Here is a 19,670-nt window from a genome sequence, read left to right as displayed (position 1 = left end):
GAAGTTTCACAGGACATGTAAACATGTTACATGATACTGAAATCCATCTTAAATCTGATGCTTTTCCGTTTAGAAGGAAGGATGGGAACCGAGAGAGAGAGGATTCCTGCCTGGTGCCAAATATATAAAAGGGGGTGGAACAGAACAAAGGGAGTTGCCAGTCATGAGAAATCCCCTAGTTACCACCTGAGCTGGAACTAACAAGAACTGTACCATGGGGAAAGGATTGAGCACAGACTAAGAAGGAGTCTAGTCTGTGAAAGAAGCTTATTGGAACATCTCTGAGGGGAGATTTATCTGTATTCAGTTTCTTAAATATATTAGGCTTAGACTTGTGTGTTTTTTGTTTTATGTTGTTTGGTAACTTACTTTGTTTTGTCTATTATTACTTGAAACCACTTAAATTCTGCTTTTTATACTTAATAAAATCACTTTTGTTTATTAATTAACCCAGAGTAAGTGATTAATATCTGGGGGAGCAAACAGCTGTGCATCTCTCTCTATCAGTGTTATAGAGGGCAAACAATTTGAGTTTACCCTGTATAAGCTTTATACATAGTAAAACAGATTTATTTTGGGGTTGGATCCCATTGGGAGCTGGGTGTCTGGGTGCTGGCGATTGGTGACTTGCTGAGCAGTTTTTGGTTAAAGGCTACAGCTTTGGGGGCGTGGACCAGACTTGGGTCTCTGTTGCAGCAGACTAGCATGTCTGGCTCAGTGAGGCAGGGTTCTGGAGTCCCAAGCTGGCAGGGAAAATGGACTCAGAGGTAGTTTCAGCACATTAGGTAACAGTTCCAAAGGAGTCCCTGTGACCGAACCCATCACAATAATGTTTTGTGGATTAAACTCTGAGAGGCCTCACGAATCTAAACTTGAAGAAAATATCAAAGAAAACCTCAGCTCTGGGGTGTTCTATCTTCATGCCACCGATTCTCTAGGTGTTCTTTCACCAAGTAGTCACATTATAATATAATGAAGCAGCAGTCATTTCAGCCTAGTTTAGTAATATTTAAGCCATTGGACATTCCTTTAACAGAAGAAGGATTCATGGACTTCCAGAATGGCAAGTAGTGTTGCCAGTTTAATGATTTTAGCATGTGTTTTGTGATATTTGGTGTTTTTCTTTAAAGTCCTTGTTCCTGGAGAATCTCTTTGGGAGTTTTGGTTGATCACAGGATGACTATGAGCCGCCAACATGATGTGTCTGTGGAAAAGGCTAACGTAACCCTCGGATGCATCAGGCGAGGTATTTCCAATAGAGACAGGGAAGTATTAGTATTTTTATACAAGGCACTGGTCAGATTTCATCTGGAATACTGTGTGGAATTCTGGTCTCCATTGTTTAAGAAAGATGAATTCAAACTGGAAATTACTAGAATGATGGAAAACCTACCTTATAGGATGAGATTTTGAGGAGCTTGCCTGTTTAGCCTAACCAAAAGAAGGCTGAGGGGATATGATTGCTCTCTATAAATACATCAGAGGAATGATTTAGTTGGGGATTGGTCCTGCTTTGAGCAGAGGGTTGGACTAGATGACTCCCGAGGTCCCTTCCAACCCTGATAGTCTATGATTCTGGGGTGGGAGAGGAGTTATTTAAATTAAGCACCTATGTGGACACAAGAACAAATGGCTGTAAAATGGCCATCAACAAGTTTATTCTTGAAATTAGATGAAGCTTTCTAACCATCAGAGGAGTAAAGTTCTGGAACAGCCCTTCCAAGGAGAGCAGTGGGATGCAAAGAAACATAAGTGGCTTCAAGACCGAACTTGATAAATTTACGGAGAGGATAGTATGATCAGACTGCCTACAATGGCATATGGCCAGTCTGTGACTGCTAGCAGATATCTCCAATGGCCTGTGATGGTACAGTAGATGGGGAGGGCTCCGAGTTACTACGATAATTCTTTCCCAGGTGTCTGGCTGGAGGGTCTTGCCCATATGCTCAGGGTTTAACTGATCATCATATTTTGGGGTGGCAGGGAATTTTCCCGAGTTCAGATTTGCAGATACCCTGGGTTTTTTCCGTCTTCCTCTGCAGCATAAAGCATGAATCACTTGCAGGTTTAAACTAGTGTAAATGGTGGATTCTCTGTAACATGTAGTCTTTAAATCATGATTTGAGGACTTCAGTAGCTAAGCCAGAGGTTATAGGTGTATTACAGGAGTGTGAGCGCAAGGATCTGTGGCCTGCAATGTACAGGAGGTCAGACTCAATGATCATAATGGTATATGAGCCGGTAATTTCAAAAAATATTAATAAAAAACACTATATATCAAGCTCTCATGGTTGTAAAACTTGTATATGTGAATTTTTAAAGGCTTATAAACCAGAGACCCAAATTTATTATTTTTAAATCTCATGATTTGGAGGACCTGATTCATGATTTTTGTTCATATGATTCTTCTCTCTCCCATTCTATTGAGATTTTGTACTTTTCTTCCCCTTTGGACATAATTAAGGCCTAAGATTAATAGGTAGATAAACATGAGTGAAAAGTCATCATTTCACCCCAAGAAAATTTGTGAAACTTCTTGTCATGGATATTTACAGATGTAGGAAGTTTTGAGGGCAGTTGCCCTGAGATACAATCATTTGCAACAAATTACAACATTTTTTCCTTAGCCAAATTAATAATACATTTTCATGAAAGCTTGTAGAAATACTGGCCCATGCAGTTGAATGTTTAGGAGATGAAATTTACAAGGGTCCCACTCTTGCAAACATTGTGCTGTGCTTCCCTTGATGTATGTGAGTTGTCCCTTTTGGTTCTCACCCACTTGATGAAGTTAAAACTTTCAAATATTCGTTTTTAAGAGGAAGCCATTTTAAATTTTATACCTCTCCCTCCACCTCCAAAAAAACCCCACATAGAACTAATACATTTTCCATTTGTCTTCTATGCTTAGAACTTTTAAAAATAGACAAGGTATTGTGTTGTTTTTGTTTTGTCTTAATATTCTTTTATTCTAACTCCTTTTGTGCCATCTTTTATCCAACAGCAGATTTTTTGGCTGCATTAAAACCATTGACAGCATAGCAGTGGTAGAAGGTGCAGTTGAAATTGTGGCGTTAGTTCATACTGTTCCACAGATAAATGCAGAGCCCATTTATCACCTTCTAAGACAGCATTTTTACCATTTTTCGCATTTACATTACTGCGGTTTGCATTTAATGTCCTAACTACAATTTTTAGCATTTAGATTAGTATGAACATGAGATTTATTTGGGCCAGCAATGCTCAGCTGTCAAGAACAATTTTTAGATATGGTGCACTCTCTCTTAAATACTTGATTATTTCACCCTTCATCTGAAGTTTAGTGACAAAGATCTGATCTTTAAAAGAGTCTCTCTTAATTGTATATGTATGGTGTATATACAAGGTGCAGTAATGTGATAAGACAGGACTTTCCAGTCTGCAAGTTGAATGAGTTAGCTTTATGTTCAGTTGTGATTGTATTACTATCCTTGCTTTAGTTGGTTTTTATTCTTTTCCTTTAGACTTGGTTGGTGTTCTAAATAGAACTCCATGCAATTTTCTGAGGAAATGCAATCACTTTATGCTCAGTGTAAATATACTTAGAATAAAATGAATACAACGATGATTATGTCATTTGTGGAAGGCTGGTTAGAGATAAACTAGGGTAATCTTACTGAAATGGGAACAGAAATGTATTTGTACTTAAAACATGCATTTATTTTTCTGGGTATCTGGCTAAACCTTGGAAACCCTAATTCAAACTTAATCTGCAGAAAACAGTACAGGAGTTTTCATGTGCTGAATCTGGCTGCCAGCTGGCATTGCTATCATATATGTAATGCTCAGGTTTTAATATCCATAAGCAAACTGTTCAACTACAGTGCATTGTATTGTAATCGAGAGGCTGTTCAAAAGTACACTAGCAAGGGCTACAGAGACTAAGTGTCATATCTTACCATAAATCTGCTCCCAACGCTCCCACTGAAGTTAATATTAGAGTCACAGGCAACATTCCCAATGGAAATTTTTGAAGTCTGTGGGAGTCAGTGATAGGAGGTCTCCAAACTCCTGCCAGTCACTAAATGAAAAAAAAAGTTTAAAATTCTTTATTGCTGTCACAAGGGCTCAACCTTGCAAATCCTATAACTTTACTCATGCAAATAGTCTCATTATGATCAGTGGGGTCATTCAGATAAATAAAGATTGCATTGTCTGGCCTCCATTGTGTGCATGGACATTGGAACTTCTCTGTCAAAGAAAGGACTTTTTAGATAGTCATCTGGTTTTATAAGATTTGTGTTTGGTGGTGGATATTTGTACTATGGAGAAATTGTGTTTGTAATTTTGCTACTTTCTCCTCTTCCACGGTGGAGTGAAACAAACATTAAAAAAAACAAGTTTTACTTAGTACATAGGATAACTTATGAGAACATAAGTAAATTCACATTAAGGTCAGTATTATTTCAGCTTTTCAACAGAAAGTTAGCAGGATTATATTTTCTTTCTTTGCTCTCCAGGGTAGAGTAACTGGGCATGAATGTTTTAATAGAGAACACTAAAGTCAGCACAGGTTTATTTTTTAGTTGTAATATAATCTTGTGCATATTTCATACTTTGTTTTAGCAAGACATCTATGCAAAAAGTCTGACTTTCAGTTTGTGACTGTAACAATAACGTCATAGCTGAGATTTTATATACCTGAATATCATAACATTTTACCCTTAGTTCAGATTTGCAATTTCGGCAGACAGAAATGGCATCTTTTCACTTTTGATCAATTTGTCAAAACTCAGGAAAATAACAGGCAGTAGCTTTCATAATAAACACAGTGACAGTCCTCCCATTATGTAACTTGTGGATATTTGTGAATTTGCCCTGTTGGATATTGTGCCTTTTTTTAAAACCACAGAAACTGTTTATATTGTAAGCTTTCAAATCCATGATAATTCTAATGGTTTTGTTATTAGTCTAAACAAGTATGCCCAATGTAGACCTACTATCTCTTTTTCATCACTTATTTCTATCGTTCTGTAAATTTCCGTGAACTGGTAAGATTTCATCTCTGAATATACATTTCACTAGGACTCTTCATGAGTTACTCAGAACAAAGGCATACTTCATTGTTTCTCAAACTGGGGCCGCCGCTTGTGTAGGGAAAGCCCCTGGTGGACCGGGCCGGTTTGCTTACCTGCCCCATCCGCAGGTCCAGCCTATCGCAGCTCCCATTGGCTGCGGTTCACTGCTCCAGGCCAATGGGGGCTGCTGGAAGTGGCACAGGCCAACGGTCTTACTGGCTGCCGCCTCTAGCAGCTCCCATTGGCCTGGAGCAGCGAAGCATGGCCAGTGCGAGCCACGATCGGCCGGACCTACAGACCGGACAGGTAAACAAACTGGCCCGGTCCACCAGGTGCTTTCCCTACACAAGCGGCAGCCCCAGTTTGAGAAACACTGGCTTACTTACTCTGCTTCCTTTATTTTTTAGTAGTATGGGGAGGATTTAAAAGTTGGCAAAATAGGTCTCTCATCACCTGCAATGACCACTGTTTTTCAGATTTTTTTTTATATTATTTTCTTTATTTGACACAATTTAGAAAAATGAGAACTATGTAGCATGTGACTATGAAGTTGGGTTGCTTTGGAAAAGCTAGACAGAAAACCAAAATCTGATCTCCAAAAGAGTTTGCCTGTAGGTTGGAGCTGAGATTATTTACACATCGTGGGGAAGCCTTTCTCCAATTTTGCTGGCAAAACAAATCTTGACAAATTAATTGTTTAATGTCGTAATTCTGCTGTGATCAATCCCTGATGAACTCCAGGAGCATAAATATTCTAATTACTCAACATAAAAAGGGAAAACTATGTAGTAAAATCCATTTAAATTCACAAAAAAGACCAGAAAACAGATGGATAGTCCCTCACTTGTTCTATTATATAGGCTCTCTGAGATTGTACTCTGTAATAGGTGAAAATCAATAACTTTTTTCTTTCCCACAGATCATACAAAGATCCTACTTTGTAGGGCTATTGTAAAAGAATACGCTCTTGAGTCTTGTGCTTTCTCGCTGTATCTTGAGTTTAATAATTAAGCAGAAATTAAATGTAAAATATGACAGTGGCTTTCATCTTGTTTCCTAGGTCCATGGGGAAGATGTATGGGAGATGATTGTGGTCCAGGTGGTATCCAAACACGAGCAGTATGGTGTGCTCATGTGGAAGGATGGACAACGCTGCCCACAAATTGTAAACAGATAGAGAGGCCTGAGAACCAACAGAACTGTTTCAGGGTTTGTGACTGGCACAAAGAACTGTATGATTGGCAGTTGGGCAACTGGAATCAGTGCCAGCCAGTTATTTCAAGGAATCTTGAGAAAACAGTGGAATGCATCAAAGGAGAAGAAGGAATCCAGATGAGAGACGTAACTTGTGTCCAAAAATCAAATGGGGTTTCTGCTGAGGATGTCATATGCGAGTACTTTGAACCAAAGCCACTCCTGGAACAGGCATGCCTCATCCCTTGCCACCAGGACTGTATTGTGGCAGAGTTCTCCTCCTGGTCAGAATGTTCCAAGACTTGTGGCAATGGGCTTCAGCATCGAACTCGTCACATTGTTGCTCCATCTCAGTTTGGTGGCTCTGCCTGCCCTAACCTGACTGAATTTCAGATCTGTCACTCTACCCCATGTACTACTGAAGAAAGCATCCATAGCCTGAATGTGGGACCCTGGAGTACATGCTCAGTGCCCCACTCAAGACATATAAGGCAAGCAAGGAAACGAGGGAAGAACAAAGAAAAGGAGAAGGACCGAGAAAAAGGAGTACGGGATCCTGAAGCTCGGGAGCTTATTAAGAAAAAGAGGAATCGGAATAGACAGAACAGACAAGAGAACAAATATTGGGACATACAGATTGGATATCAGACCCGGCAGGTTACATGTACTCACAAAAATGGAAAAACTGCTGCCTTGAGGTAATCACTGTTTATTAACTTGAACATCTGTGTGTCTGTATAGTTGGAACTTTAAGAAAAGAATGAATAATCTCCTTATAATTGTACTGTTGTATGCACTTTTATATCAGCATAACATGATCTCTTTCTAACTCTGTCTTACCCTGTCAAGTTTAAGATTTTTCCATAATACATTTGAAAAAATATAGCACAAGTGATGTTGATTGTACTAAATATCACTTACACATGCCCTATTAAGCATTATACACCATCCAGCCTTTTTTGGTCTAAATATGTATCCCAGAAGGCTCACTGAAAGCCTGAGGTTATTCATCAAATGTGTGTTCTGTTTCTCTAGCATTTTGGCACCTTTTTCCTCCATAACAAGTGAAGCATGCTTGAGAACAGGTGTGTCTGCATTATTGTATTTAAAGCTTTGGGCGCACACAGTAGTAGGGCTGGTGGGGATGTGTATGACAGACGCTAGAAAAAGAATCTGAAAAAAGTCAACATACATCTATTCCAGATTTTTTGTATTTGAAATGCAAATATGTGAAGTACTGCTGCTCTTTACACAACTGGTTTCTGTTACTGATTTTGTTTCCTATGGCTAAGCTTCCGAAAAGATACTTCTATGAAAAATGTGTATTTTACTTCCAAATGTTTTTATTCTCTCTTTCTTCCTTTTGCATCTTTCTTCTATATTTCTGGGCACAAAAACGATGCATTTTAATATAGTCAAATGTAAAGATATGTATGTAGGAGCAAACAGTACGGGCCACAGTTACAGACCTGTATTGTTTGCTCCTACATATCGGTGATGGGTGGAAGATGGAAAGATGAGGATGGAAGCAGTGACCCTGAAAAAGATGTTCAGGTTTTGCCAAATAATCAGCTAAACATGAGTTTCGGGTTTAATGGTGTGGCCAACAGAACTAATGAAATCTTTGGATGTATAAATATGGGAATATCAACTAGAAGTTGGGAGGTTCTATTACCATCTCTGCATTTGACACTGGTGCAACTGCTGTTGGATTTCTGTTTTTGTTCTGATGTCCACAATTCAAGAAGGATGTTTATAAATTGGAGAGACTGAGAAGAGTCATGAGAACAACTAAAGGATTAGAAAACATGCCTTATAGTGATAGATTCTAGGAACTCAATCTATTTAGCTTATCAGAGAAGAAGGTGAAGGCATCACAGTTTGTAAGCACTTATATGGGGAACAAACATTGTAAAATAGCCTCTTCAGTCTATCAGACAAGGGTTTAATGAAATCCGATGGCTGGAAGTTGAAGCTAGACAAATTCAGACTTGAAATAAGGTGCACATTTTTAACAGTGAGAGTAATTAACCACTGGAACAACTTATCAAAAATTGTGGTAGATTCTTGACCACTATTAATTCTTAAATCAAGATTGGATGTTTTCCTAAAAGTTATGCTCTAGTTCAAAGAGGAATTAATTCAGGGAAGTCCTATGACCTGTGTTGTACAGGAGTTCAGACTAGATGATCACAATTGTCCCTTTTGGCCTTATAATCTATAAATCTATCCTCTTTCTTTTTTCTGTGATTTTTTCCTCCTTCAAGGTTACATTGCTTTCTCTCTTAGAGATCTTCACTCTGATTCTGCACCCTCCCAGATTTTGACCATTCCTTCTTCTCACTGGATTCCCTTCCATGCTGTTCTACCTCCTAGGCCTCCCTCTCCAATTGGAACTTTCCCTTCCCAAGTCCCCCAGCATGTTTCCCTTCATTTTAATTCTCCCTTCCCTCCATGATCTCTTCTATTTTTTGCTTTCTGTCATCTGATCCTCCCCTCTTTCTTCCCTCAAGTATAGCAGGTGATTAACTAATATGACTCCCACTGTTATATGAATGACCCTGCTATCTGAATTAACTTGTCACCCACTGCCATTAGATTAACTTGTACTGTGGATATTTCATTTTGAATTTTCATTTTGTCATTTAACTCTTCATTCAGTATTTAAAAGTCTAATTAGTTCAACCATTCCGTCAGGGCAGCATTTAATACCACCCTTCCAATTATGTAGAGTTTTGAGACAGTTAACACAAAAGTTCAAAAAATATTTTAAATCAATTCTTTATTACCTTATATCCATGTCAAGTTACAAGAACCCTCCCAAATATTAGTTAGAATAATATGGTCCATCATTCCTATTACTACTACTTAGCATTACATAACAGTTTTGTGGCTGTTTTTAATATTGTCAAATGTAAAGATATGTATGTAGGAGCAAACAGTATGGCCACAGCCGGAGCCCCAGGGCCTTTAAACCTTGATTTAAAGGCCCGCCTCTTCTGGTTGAGGCCACGCCCCTGCTCAGGACTCCGGAGTACCAGTAAATCCTTTAACTTACTTTCACCCCTGGTTGTGCTCCACCCGCGCCCCCAGTGCCAGGGTAGGATGCAGCCCGGAGAATGCAAGTAGAGATAATATGCAGCTCTCTGGGCCCCCAGTGCCTTGTTCCCTATGGAAAGCCCCAGTATCTGGTCTGCAGTCCCCTCCCTGCTGCTGCCCTGCTCACAGTCTCCCTTCCCAACCTCCCTTCCCAGACCACAGTACTGGGACTCTGGCAGAGCAGGTCCTGGGATGCAGGCAGATTTGTGGGGCTGCATCCAGGGAAGAAGGAACTGGAACATGCTGAGCACCAGCCACAGGCAGGTTTCTCGAGCTGCAGTCAGGAACGGCACATCCTAGAGCTTCCTTCCCTGGATGCAGCGCTGCAAACCTCCTTGCAGTCGAGGCCTTTCTTCCAATAAAAAATTGTTACTAAGTGTAATGTCTGTTGCCAATATCTGAATCCCATTCACATTAAAGTCAATAGGATGGGATCATTTTGCAGCAAGATGTTGCTATTAAGTGTATTAAGCTGCTACTGGGATTGCTGTTAAGCGGCATCCACTATAGTTTAGTCTCCTGAGGGCTGTAATATTTTGGTGTAATTTTGGTTTTTGAGTTTAGTGTTGGTGCTAGGGGGTGGTTGCGGCCTGTCACGTACAGGAGGTCAGAAACATCATGACATGACCCAGATTGGTTATGTTACATACTATTGTGGAGGGTTTTAGTCTAGCTGAGTATTTTAGTTTACAGTGAATACTGTTAAGCATTTGTCTGTTTAGGACCTTATCTACTTTAGTGCTGGGATTCCCTCCAAGACCTCTTTCCACTTGGCTTCCTAGGAACTCTGTTTGACTCCAGCCTTCATCACTCAAGTATTTTTATTTGGCATACAGCAGGGTTATGCTGAGTTGATCAGACTCAAACATAGTGGGGGTGGATGTAGGGTAAATTACAGCTCCAAAGTTAAACAGAAACCTGCTCCCTTTATACACATTACACGTCATTGCATTTACTATACATTGCATCACACATTTTTTGATTGGCTGATTAGTTTGCAGGAACGAATCCATATGCAGCATGCACTATTCATGCTTCGACTTTCTCTTTATCTCATCTCTACATTCTTAATTTATTGTGTCCCTTGTTGTCTAGTTCGTAGCAAATAGTTCCACGGTATTCTCCCTCAGACATTCTGTCTTCGTAGCCTAATGACCTATTTCCTTACCTTATTTAGCACAAACATTCTGTTTTCAGCCTGATCATTTCCTTCCCTAATTCTGTCTTCCAAAAAATGAGACCTCCCTCCATGTGTTAATTACTCATGTTGGGTCAGGGCTGAGCTACTTGCCTCTGCTTCCCTCTTTCTTTTTATATTCGCATTTGTTTCATTTGCATCATATCCCTGTCTTTCTGTGCTTTCTTTTTCAAGTTTATTACCCAAAAGCACATTCCCAAGACCACAGTGATGGTAATCATTTGAACCGCCCTTGATATTATGCTTAAAGTACAAACCAGTGTGATGCAAGCTCACCTCGTCTGGTATAGCCCACCATGGTGTTTCCACTGCCTGAACAATATCATTCCCAATTGCTTAGTGCTTGGCGGTTTGTTAGGCAATGGACACCAATTGCTCTATTTTCCTTTGTATCAAATCAGTGGTGTTAACAGATGAGGATGTACGGGTGCAAAGAGATGGGTCACCAATGTTTTCCATTCATTGTTGTCTGTCACAGTCTCTGTCATGTTCTCCCTCATCTGCGCGCTTGGCCATAGGACATGGGTCCCAATCTGAGTCAGAGAGGTGAAGTTCAAACAAACCCCATCCAGGTTCCCCGGCAAGGTGTCCCCACCAAAAAACTGTGATATTCCAGAGCACATACTGTGTACACACACCGTATTGTCTCCTTCACTCTCTCTTTAAAGACCAGTCGTGCCCAACCTCCCTCTACTGTGGTCAGGTTCAGTTGGGCTGAGCACTCACAGAACCATCTGTGCTAGATTCATTTACAGCAGACTGTGTTTATTTCATCTCCTCCTTGTGTTGCCATTTTCACACTGAGATAATACTGTTTATAGGTCCAATACTTTATTTTACCTATACTGTTAACATACCAGTTCTCTAGGATTACCTGTCCATCCACGAACAACAATCATTATTGTCATAGTTGAATTATAATTGTATGGGGTGCCCAAGGTCCAGAATCTTCTAGCCTCACAAATTGCAAATTTTCTTTCCCAATATTACGAATTTATTTTTCCAGTAGTGTGGTTCAGATAAGTGTGCTGTTTAATAACCTTGACCGTTCCACCTATTTTATTTCTTTTATTCCATGCATTAGTTGCATCATAAATTTGTTACCATATATGCTGCACTCAATTGCCTGAGAAACATAGATATTATTTAATAAATTAATTATAGTATTTATAGATATTAGTTAGTTAATTTTAATGTTTCATTCCTTAATGTTTGTTGAATTTTATAGGGAGACCCCAACTTCTATGCCACCTAGTATGGCTACTACTGTGTCCCTTCTGGCTCAACAGTTTCTGTAGAGTACCTTTTTATAAAATAAAAAAAAGATTGTATGGTTGAGGTGCTTACTTTGGGCTGGTGCAGGATGTTGTGTTATTTATTATTTGCCACCAAAGCAGCTGAGTTCTATTTACATGCACGTTCACCAATTATTTTGCCTTAGAAAACCCCCAGACTTGTTTATATGCCACACCATTTGGCACCTTTTGAATAATGTAGTATCAACCCATAGATTCAATCAACTGTTTTTCTGTTGTTCTGCATTATGTCTAATCTGCAATGGTGAATTTCCTTGCATTTGAGGGTCTGACATAGCCTATATATTTTTAATAAGCGTGGATGCCCATAGCGTTATTCAGTTGGAGTTCATTTCTGTTTTAAGTACCAGCTTCGTCATTATACTGAGGCTGCAGTTATGACACCAGCCTGTCAATATTACTGAAGTCTTGACAAATCACACCCAAGTCTGGACTTAAGATGGAAATGTACACTCTGCATTGAATAACTGAAACACTAGCACTGAACCTTCTCTCCCCCCAACATCCTATTTGTTTAAGACTTTTCAAATGCTGAAATAATGTTTTGTTCTTTGAATGTATGGTCACATTTGTGCCCAAACAAATCAAGACCAAATGCCTTTATGGAAGATATGCTTTAGCCAAATGCAAATTATTGGTCTCAGTGCATGAGTAACTGTAAATTTAATGGTCTGTGCTATACAGGAGGTTAGACTAGATGATCTAATAGTCCCTTCTGGCCTTAAACCCTATGAATGTTGAGTACCTAGTGCTCTCTTAACTTCAACATAAGATGAGGATCCTCAGCAATACACAGGACTGGGCCCTAGGATCTTTAGCACAGATTTTTCCACACCACCCTTTCAAGCATCTTTTTTAATATATCACCAGAGAATTTCTATCAACCTGTCTTAACAAGAGTGCTGAACATTTAAATAATTCAAGAATTTTAGAGTGAGATTCTATCTAAGATTTAGAATTTATTGTATTTATGCCATGTAACTACTCTGTAACTATTCGTGTAACTTCTGCTTCTTCTTTGAGCAGTGTCCCTGTGGGTGCTCCACTCTGTGTGTCTGCATCCCTGCACTGCTGATTGGATAACTTCAGTAGCAGTGTCCGTTGGGCCCACAAGTGCTGTCTTTCCTCATTCTGCATCACAAGGCTAGTCAGTGCATACACGGGCTAACTCTCCTTAGTTCCTTCTCAACCACCCCTGGCTAGAGACGGAGCCATTAGCAGTCTGTTAATGCTACTGCTCTTCTGTTTGATTTTCACAGTTACGTAGTTTTTCCCTAGCTGTAGTTTAGTTGTTGTTCTTCTGTTCTTTCTTTCTTTTTCTACCCTTAAAAAATACTATTTTTCTCCTACCTTTTTTCCCACCAGGGACCCTTCTCCTTAGCAGGGTACATTCAGCTCCCCAGGCTTCGAGAAATGCTGCACTTGCAACAGGTCGATCCTAGTCACGTGTAAGCACTCTCAGTGCATTCACTGCCTCGGTGAGGGCCACATACAACAAAGTGCACCCTCTGCTAGCAGCTCTGGCCAAGATCCCACAAGGACAGAGAGTTTTGCCAGATTATCTTCAGGAAGACAGGTCTCTGACCTCAGTCTCCTAGCGGATGTGAGTTGTCCCCACAACCTTCGACTTCTAAGGAAAATGAGTAGAAGAAACAGACTAGGGACTCCTCTCACAAGACCTCCAAGAAGAGTGTGAGAAGTCCCCTAAGGGAGCCTAGAGACAATCGCAAGCGATCACCATCTCACTCAGTATCCTCCACACCGCTGGCATGGAGACCACAGTCTGGCACCGATGCATGATCGCTGTTGGCTACAGGTACCGCCGACAGACCCATGGACCCTATAGGCATGGGCTTTGACTCTTCAATACCAAGAGACAAGAGCAAGCAAAAGAAGATGCTCCCAGTATGTGAATCCACCTGGGTACAGCCAGTGGCAGCTCCCCCAGCACCAGAGAGACCGGTACAGACAAGGGCTCTGTCCCGCTCAGCACCGCCACCAACACGGGGACGTTCAGTACTAGCGGATTTCCATCACACCAGAGACCTTGGCATATGGGATGCACCCCAGCCCCCACTTCTCAGTACTGACATAGTGGCTCCAAGCCTTTACTGGGCACAGGGGATATCCCCCCAGCCAGTCATGCCCCTCTGCTATCTAGTGAGTGTTTGGACAGTGAACCAGAGGAGGTTGTGTCACAGTACTCCTCCCAAGCTCCATATAAGAATCACTATGAGCGGGTCCAAGAACATACCCACAGATGCCTCCTCCACCACCTCCATCTTGGTACGGCCACCTGTGGGCACCCCCATGAGGCCCTATGTCACAATGGCAGTATTGGAATCCTTGGGCAGCACACCGACAGCCTGCCTCACAGGCTTCAAGCCTTGCCTGAGAGCCCTCTAGGCATACTACCTTAGCGACAGCACCTAGGCCTTAGAACCACCTCAGGAGATGGAGAAATCTGGTACAGAGGAGGATATAACACCAAAGACCATATGCTCTTCCTCTGAAGCCATCATGCCTTCTCCCTCATCCCCGGCAGATGACTTTCGCCTTTTCCAGAAGCTGGCAAAGAAGGTGGCGGACATCCTCCACATACCGTTAGTGCATGTCTTTGACCTCCTCTATCAGCTCCTTGATATCTTCTACTCTTCTTCATCCTCAAGGATTGCCCTTCCAAGTAATTAGGCCATTTTAGAACCAGCCAAAACAGTGTTCCAAAAAATATTATGCCTCTACAAAGGAACTGGAGTTCCTTTTTTCCTTCTTGCCACCCAATTCCATCATGGTGGATGCTGTCAATTCCCACAGTCAACATCACCGGTCCAGGGCTACACCTTATGATAGGAATTGGAAGCGCCTTGATCTCTTTGGCAGAAAAGGCATATTCCTCAGCCACCTTTCAGTTCTGTATTGTAACTATCAGGCTCGCACGGCCAAATATGACGATACGAATGACAACAAACATTGATTTTATTGAAAAAATGTGAGAGGCGCATTGGGAGTCCTTTAAGGCCATCATACAGGAGGGGCAATTAGTAGCAAAAATATTGCTACAATTGACCCTCAACACTGCCAACATGGCAACTAGGTCCATATCCATGGTGGTGGTGATGTGACTGGCATCATGGCTTCACTTGTCGGGATTCCTGAAAGAGATGCAGTCCATGGTGGAACACCTTTCTGAGGGTGCAAAGCTCTTTGCTGAAAAGGCTGATGTCTCCCTTCATACCCTAAAGGATTCCAGTGCTACCCTCAGGTTGCTGGGAATCTATACACTCGGGCAAACGAGACGTTTTAGTCTCTAATCCTAGCATAGGCTGTACTCAGCTCTATACCAACTTCAGCATCGTTATGAACCAAAAAGGAAGAAAGAGAAAATTCCTGAAGCATAAGCTATCTGGTTTGCAAATCTCATCCCAACCCCCTGCATTTAAGAACCACTTTTGACAGGAAGGTCGAGGCACTACAAGACCACTTCCCATGACTGACACAAGTGACCATGGTTGTATACCAATTGGCTGTATTCCACAGTGCCTGGAAACACATAATGATGATTCATAGAGATTGTCCAGTCCAGGTATTCCATCCGTTTCACCTCCATACCCTCTCCACAACACACTCCATCCTTCTTCAGGGACCCTTCTCATGAGAGTTTACTATGGTAGCAGATAGCTCACCTCCCCCAGCTAGGAGCCATAGAACCAGTACCTCAACATCTACGAGGCCAGGGATCTATTCTCCTTACTTCCTAATACCCAAAGAAAGGGAGGTTGAAAACCCATACTGGACCTCCAAGCTCTTAACATGTTTGTCAAGGATCAGAAGTTCAAGATGGTCACCTTATCAGTGATTATTCCAACATTGGAACAGAGAGATTGGTTTTTGGCCGTTGACCTTCAGGACGCATACTTTCACATCTCAATCCTACCAGCTCACAGGCAACTTCTCAGCTTCACAGAGTCATCCCCTTCAGGCTCTCATGAGCCCCAGGAGTATTTTCCAAAGTTCTCTCAGTAGTAGCCGCTCATGTACACTCTCAGGGAATAATGATTTACCCATACCTGAATAACTCTCCTCAGAGCCCAATCTCTGCAGGAGGATGAACAAGCTGTCAACACTACAATACACTTGTTCACAGAACTGGCTTTACAGATCAATACCCAGAAGTTAACCCTCACTCCAGTGCAATGGCTGGAATTCATAGGGGATGACCAAACACCCGACAGACCAAAGCCCTCCTACCTCAACACAGATTCCTATCCCGGGTTTCACTCATAGACACCATGCAGTGCAGTCTACAGATACCAGCCAGACTCTGCCTCCAACTTTTGGGACATATGGCAATAAACACAGCTAATATACCACATGCCAGACCCACATGCAATGCCTCCAACTATGGTTCAGTTCGGTTTACAGACTTAACAGGGACAGGCTGGAGAAATCACTGTCACTGGCCACCGGGATCAAAAACTCCTTAAACTGATGAAAGGACTGAGTCAATGTGTGCAAAGGGATCCCTTTCTCTCAAACATCATCATCGTCGCTCGTTACCATCGACGCATCACTCATATTATGGGGCACGCATTTAAACCGCCTCATGACGCAATGACTTATTCACATGGTAGGGAACACCATCTACAGACCTGTTTGCCATTTACCAGAACAAAAAATGTCTACGCTACTGCTCAACGGCAGAGATGGGATAGCACTCTCTGGTGATGCTCTTCTCCCCTGTACAAAGACCTTCTTTACACCTTTCCTCCATTTCCTCTACTGCTGAAGGTCCTGCCAAAAATAAAAAGGGAAGGGAGCTCACATCATCTTGATTGCCTGTACCTGGCTGAGACAGAGCAGGTACCCTCACTTGACACAGCTCGTGATGTGGCCACCGATCTCCCTCTCAGCCATTCCACACCTCTTCTCGCAGGACAAAGGGTGTACCCTACATCCCAACTTGGGAATTCTCCATCTCAAAGCATGGCTCCTGCTTGGTTTCAACCTATAAAGTTCATGCTCAAAGAATGGACAAGAGGTTCAGTTACACAGTAGAAAGTCCTCCACACATTGTACTTACGTGAAGAAATGGTCCAGGTTTCAGACTTGATGCACATCTCAACAAATCTCACCAATGTCAGCAACTCTTCTACACATCCTAGACTATGCTTTGACCCTTAAAAGTTAGGATTATTCCTAAACTCTCTTAGGGTCCATCTAGCAGCTATAGCAGTCTTTCACCAATCTGATACTCAGGTGCTGTCATACCCAACCACTAAATGGTTCCTTAAGGGTATAATAAGCCTCTTCCTTCAACCTTGACTTCCTACTCCTATGTAGGACTTAAACCTGGTACTGAAAGGGCTGACTAGGCCTCCTTTTGAACCCATGGCCACCTGTCCACTAACATACCTATCAATGAAAATGGCCTTCTTGATAGCAACTTCCTCAACCAGAAGAATAGGGGAGAGAGCAGCTCTGATGGTACATCCCCCTTACACAGTATTCTTTTCAGACAAGGTTATGCTCAGGCCACATCCAAAATTCATCCCTAAAGTAACTTCCCTGGTTCACATGAATCAGTTGATTCACTTTCCAGTCATCTACCCAAGCCTCCCCAAGACAACAGGGAGGCTATACTTCATGCCCTAGATGTCAGGAGGGACCTGGTCTTCTACATTGATAGGACAAGGGCCTTCAGGAAGTCCCCTAGACTTTTTCTTTCTGTTGCAGAAAAATCCAAGAGTTCAGCAATATCAACCCAAAGACTGTCTAAGTGGTCTTGAATTGCATCAGAAAGTGCTATCAAATTCGCAGTGTGACCCCTCCAGACTCGAGCCATACACACTCTACAAGATCCATACACACTCCTCGTCTGTAGCCTTCTTCAAGAATGTTCCTAACTCAGAGATCTGTAGAGTGGCAACATGGACATCAGTCCACATTTTTCTACAGAATGTTTACAGAACGTTATGTGATCAATGTAGACTTCGCCTCTGATGCCATCTTCAGCTCCATGGTACTGTCATCTGTAACTGACCCGACTCTGAAGTCGCAGCTTTCCAGAAGAAGTACTGCTCAGGAGTGCAGTGAGGTGATGTGGCCTCCCTCCAACCCAGAAGGGGAGGAACAACCATCTGTGCCACAAGTATCAATGTGTTCAGTGCACATTTAGGTGCATAGCTTCTTCAGGACTGCTTCTCCCACTTCTGTGCAGGGGTCAGGGAATGGACAGGCAGAGGTGGGGAATGGCAGCATAACCATCCACTCCTCTTACTATGGACCAAGAGTAAACTCTCAATGTAGCTTTTAATGTTTAACCCTTTTCCTATTGCACATGTAGACTCACTCTTACACTGTTCATGTTGACACAAATATGTGTTAACATATATGCAGAGTGAGCTGGAGCCAGTTCGCACTGGTTCACATGAACCGGTTGTTAAAATTTGAAGCAGTTTTAGAACCGGTTGTTAACCCGCTTCCCTGCGAGGGGGCCCTGCAGCTTTGATGGGCTCCGGCCAGGAAGTAATGTAATGCCTCCTCTGGCCACTGAGGGTGCTGCACTGCAGGAGCCATGTGGGCCGCTGCCTGGCCCTGTTGCTGCTGCTCCCTTGACCCCTGGACTTGGGGCTCCCGCTGCTGCCTGGTGGGTCCCTGGCTGCTCTGCAGTGCCTGGGCTGCGTCCTGCTGCTTGGGCTGCTCTAAGCCACTCTCCCCGTAAGTACCTGCCACCCTGCCTGCAGCCAGCCCCTGCCGCACCCCCTGCCCTGCCCGCAGCCAGCCCCTGCACACCCCCTGCCCTGTCTCCAGCCAACCCCTGCCACACACCCCTGTGACCCTGCCCGAAGCCAGCCAGTCCCACACACCCCTCTCCAGCCAGCCCCTGCCCTGCCTCCAGCCAACTCCACACCCTCCTGTCTCCAGTCAGCTCTGCACCTCCTGCCCTGCCCACAGCCAGCCCTGCACCCCCTGCCTCCAGCTAGCTCTGCCCCACACCCCTGTCTGCAGCCGGCCCCACATCCACTGGTACCCTGCAGTTCCCAGGGCAGTAACCCTGCACACCTGCTTCAATGAGAAGGGCAGGAAGAAGCTGGGACCCACACATGTGCACACCCTAGGGTGACCAGACAGCAAGTGTGACAAATCAGGACTGGGGTGGGGGGTAATAGGAGCCTACATAAGAAAAAGACCCCAAAATCGGGACTGTCCCTATAAAATTGGGACATCTGGTCACCCTAGCACACCCCCAGGGAGTGACGGGAACCCACACATGTGAAACAGAGCTCATTTCTAGTTCAGGCCCATCTTTTTAAAAAAGGACTTTAGATGGGGTTAACATACATCTGTATTTTCCCAGAGATGTCAGGCTTTTTGGTTCTTAAATTGCCATCCAGAAGGAAAAATTCCTCCCGGGAAAATATGGACACATGGTAACCCTACTGGTACAAAAAATACATACTGTGGCACATCCTTTAAATCAGAACTATTTATAGGGAACTGGTTGTTAAGATTTTGGCAGCTCATCACTGAATATATGGACTACTACTTTACAAGTAATATACAAACCATCCACTAGCAGGATGAAAATCATTTTCATACACTAGCAGGATGAAAATCATTTTCATAGGTTTTTTTAACTTGAGTCTTGGACAAGTTTTGCCATTTTGCTCATGAAATGTTTCAAACAATAAATATTCCTTATATAACTGATTTAGAATTCTGTTAAATTCTGTAACATTTTTGTAGCAGTGTTTGTAATAAGTTTGTTCAGTTACTTGCTACAATATTGGGCCTAGACAGTTTGTA

The 19,670-nt window shown here is 42.5% G+C and overlaps 1 protein-coding gene across 6 annotated transcripts in view; it reads left to right on the top strand.

Moving 5' to 3' along the window:
• THSD7A (thrombospondin type 1 domain containing 7A) overlaps positions 1-19,670 on the top strand; it is a 586,917-nt gene that overhangs the window by 338,906 nt on the left and 228,341 nt on the right. For all 6 annotated transcript variants that reach the window (XM_030550674.1, XM_030550676.1, XM_030550675.1 and 3 more), the window contains exon 4: positions 6,118-6,949. In XM_030550674.1, the coding sequence (XP_030406534.1) occupies positions 6,118-6,949 (832 nt within the window). The remainder of the gene's footprint in view (positions 1-6,117; positions 6,950-19,670) is intronic.

The sequence above is a fragment of the Gopherus evgoodei genome, chromosome 2 (assembly GCF_007399415.2).
Source record: "Gopherus evgoodei ecotype Sinaloan lineage chromosome 2, rGopEvg1_v1.p, whole genome shotgun sequence".
Taxonomy (NCBI): domain Eukaryota; kingdom Metazoa; phylum Chordata; order Testudines; family Testudinidae; genus Gopherus; species Gopherus evgoodei.
The sequence above is the reverse complement of the archived record's forward strand: the minus strand, read 5'-3'. Positions and strand labels throughout refer to the sequence as shown.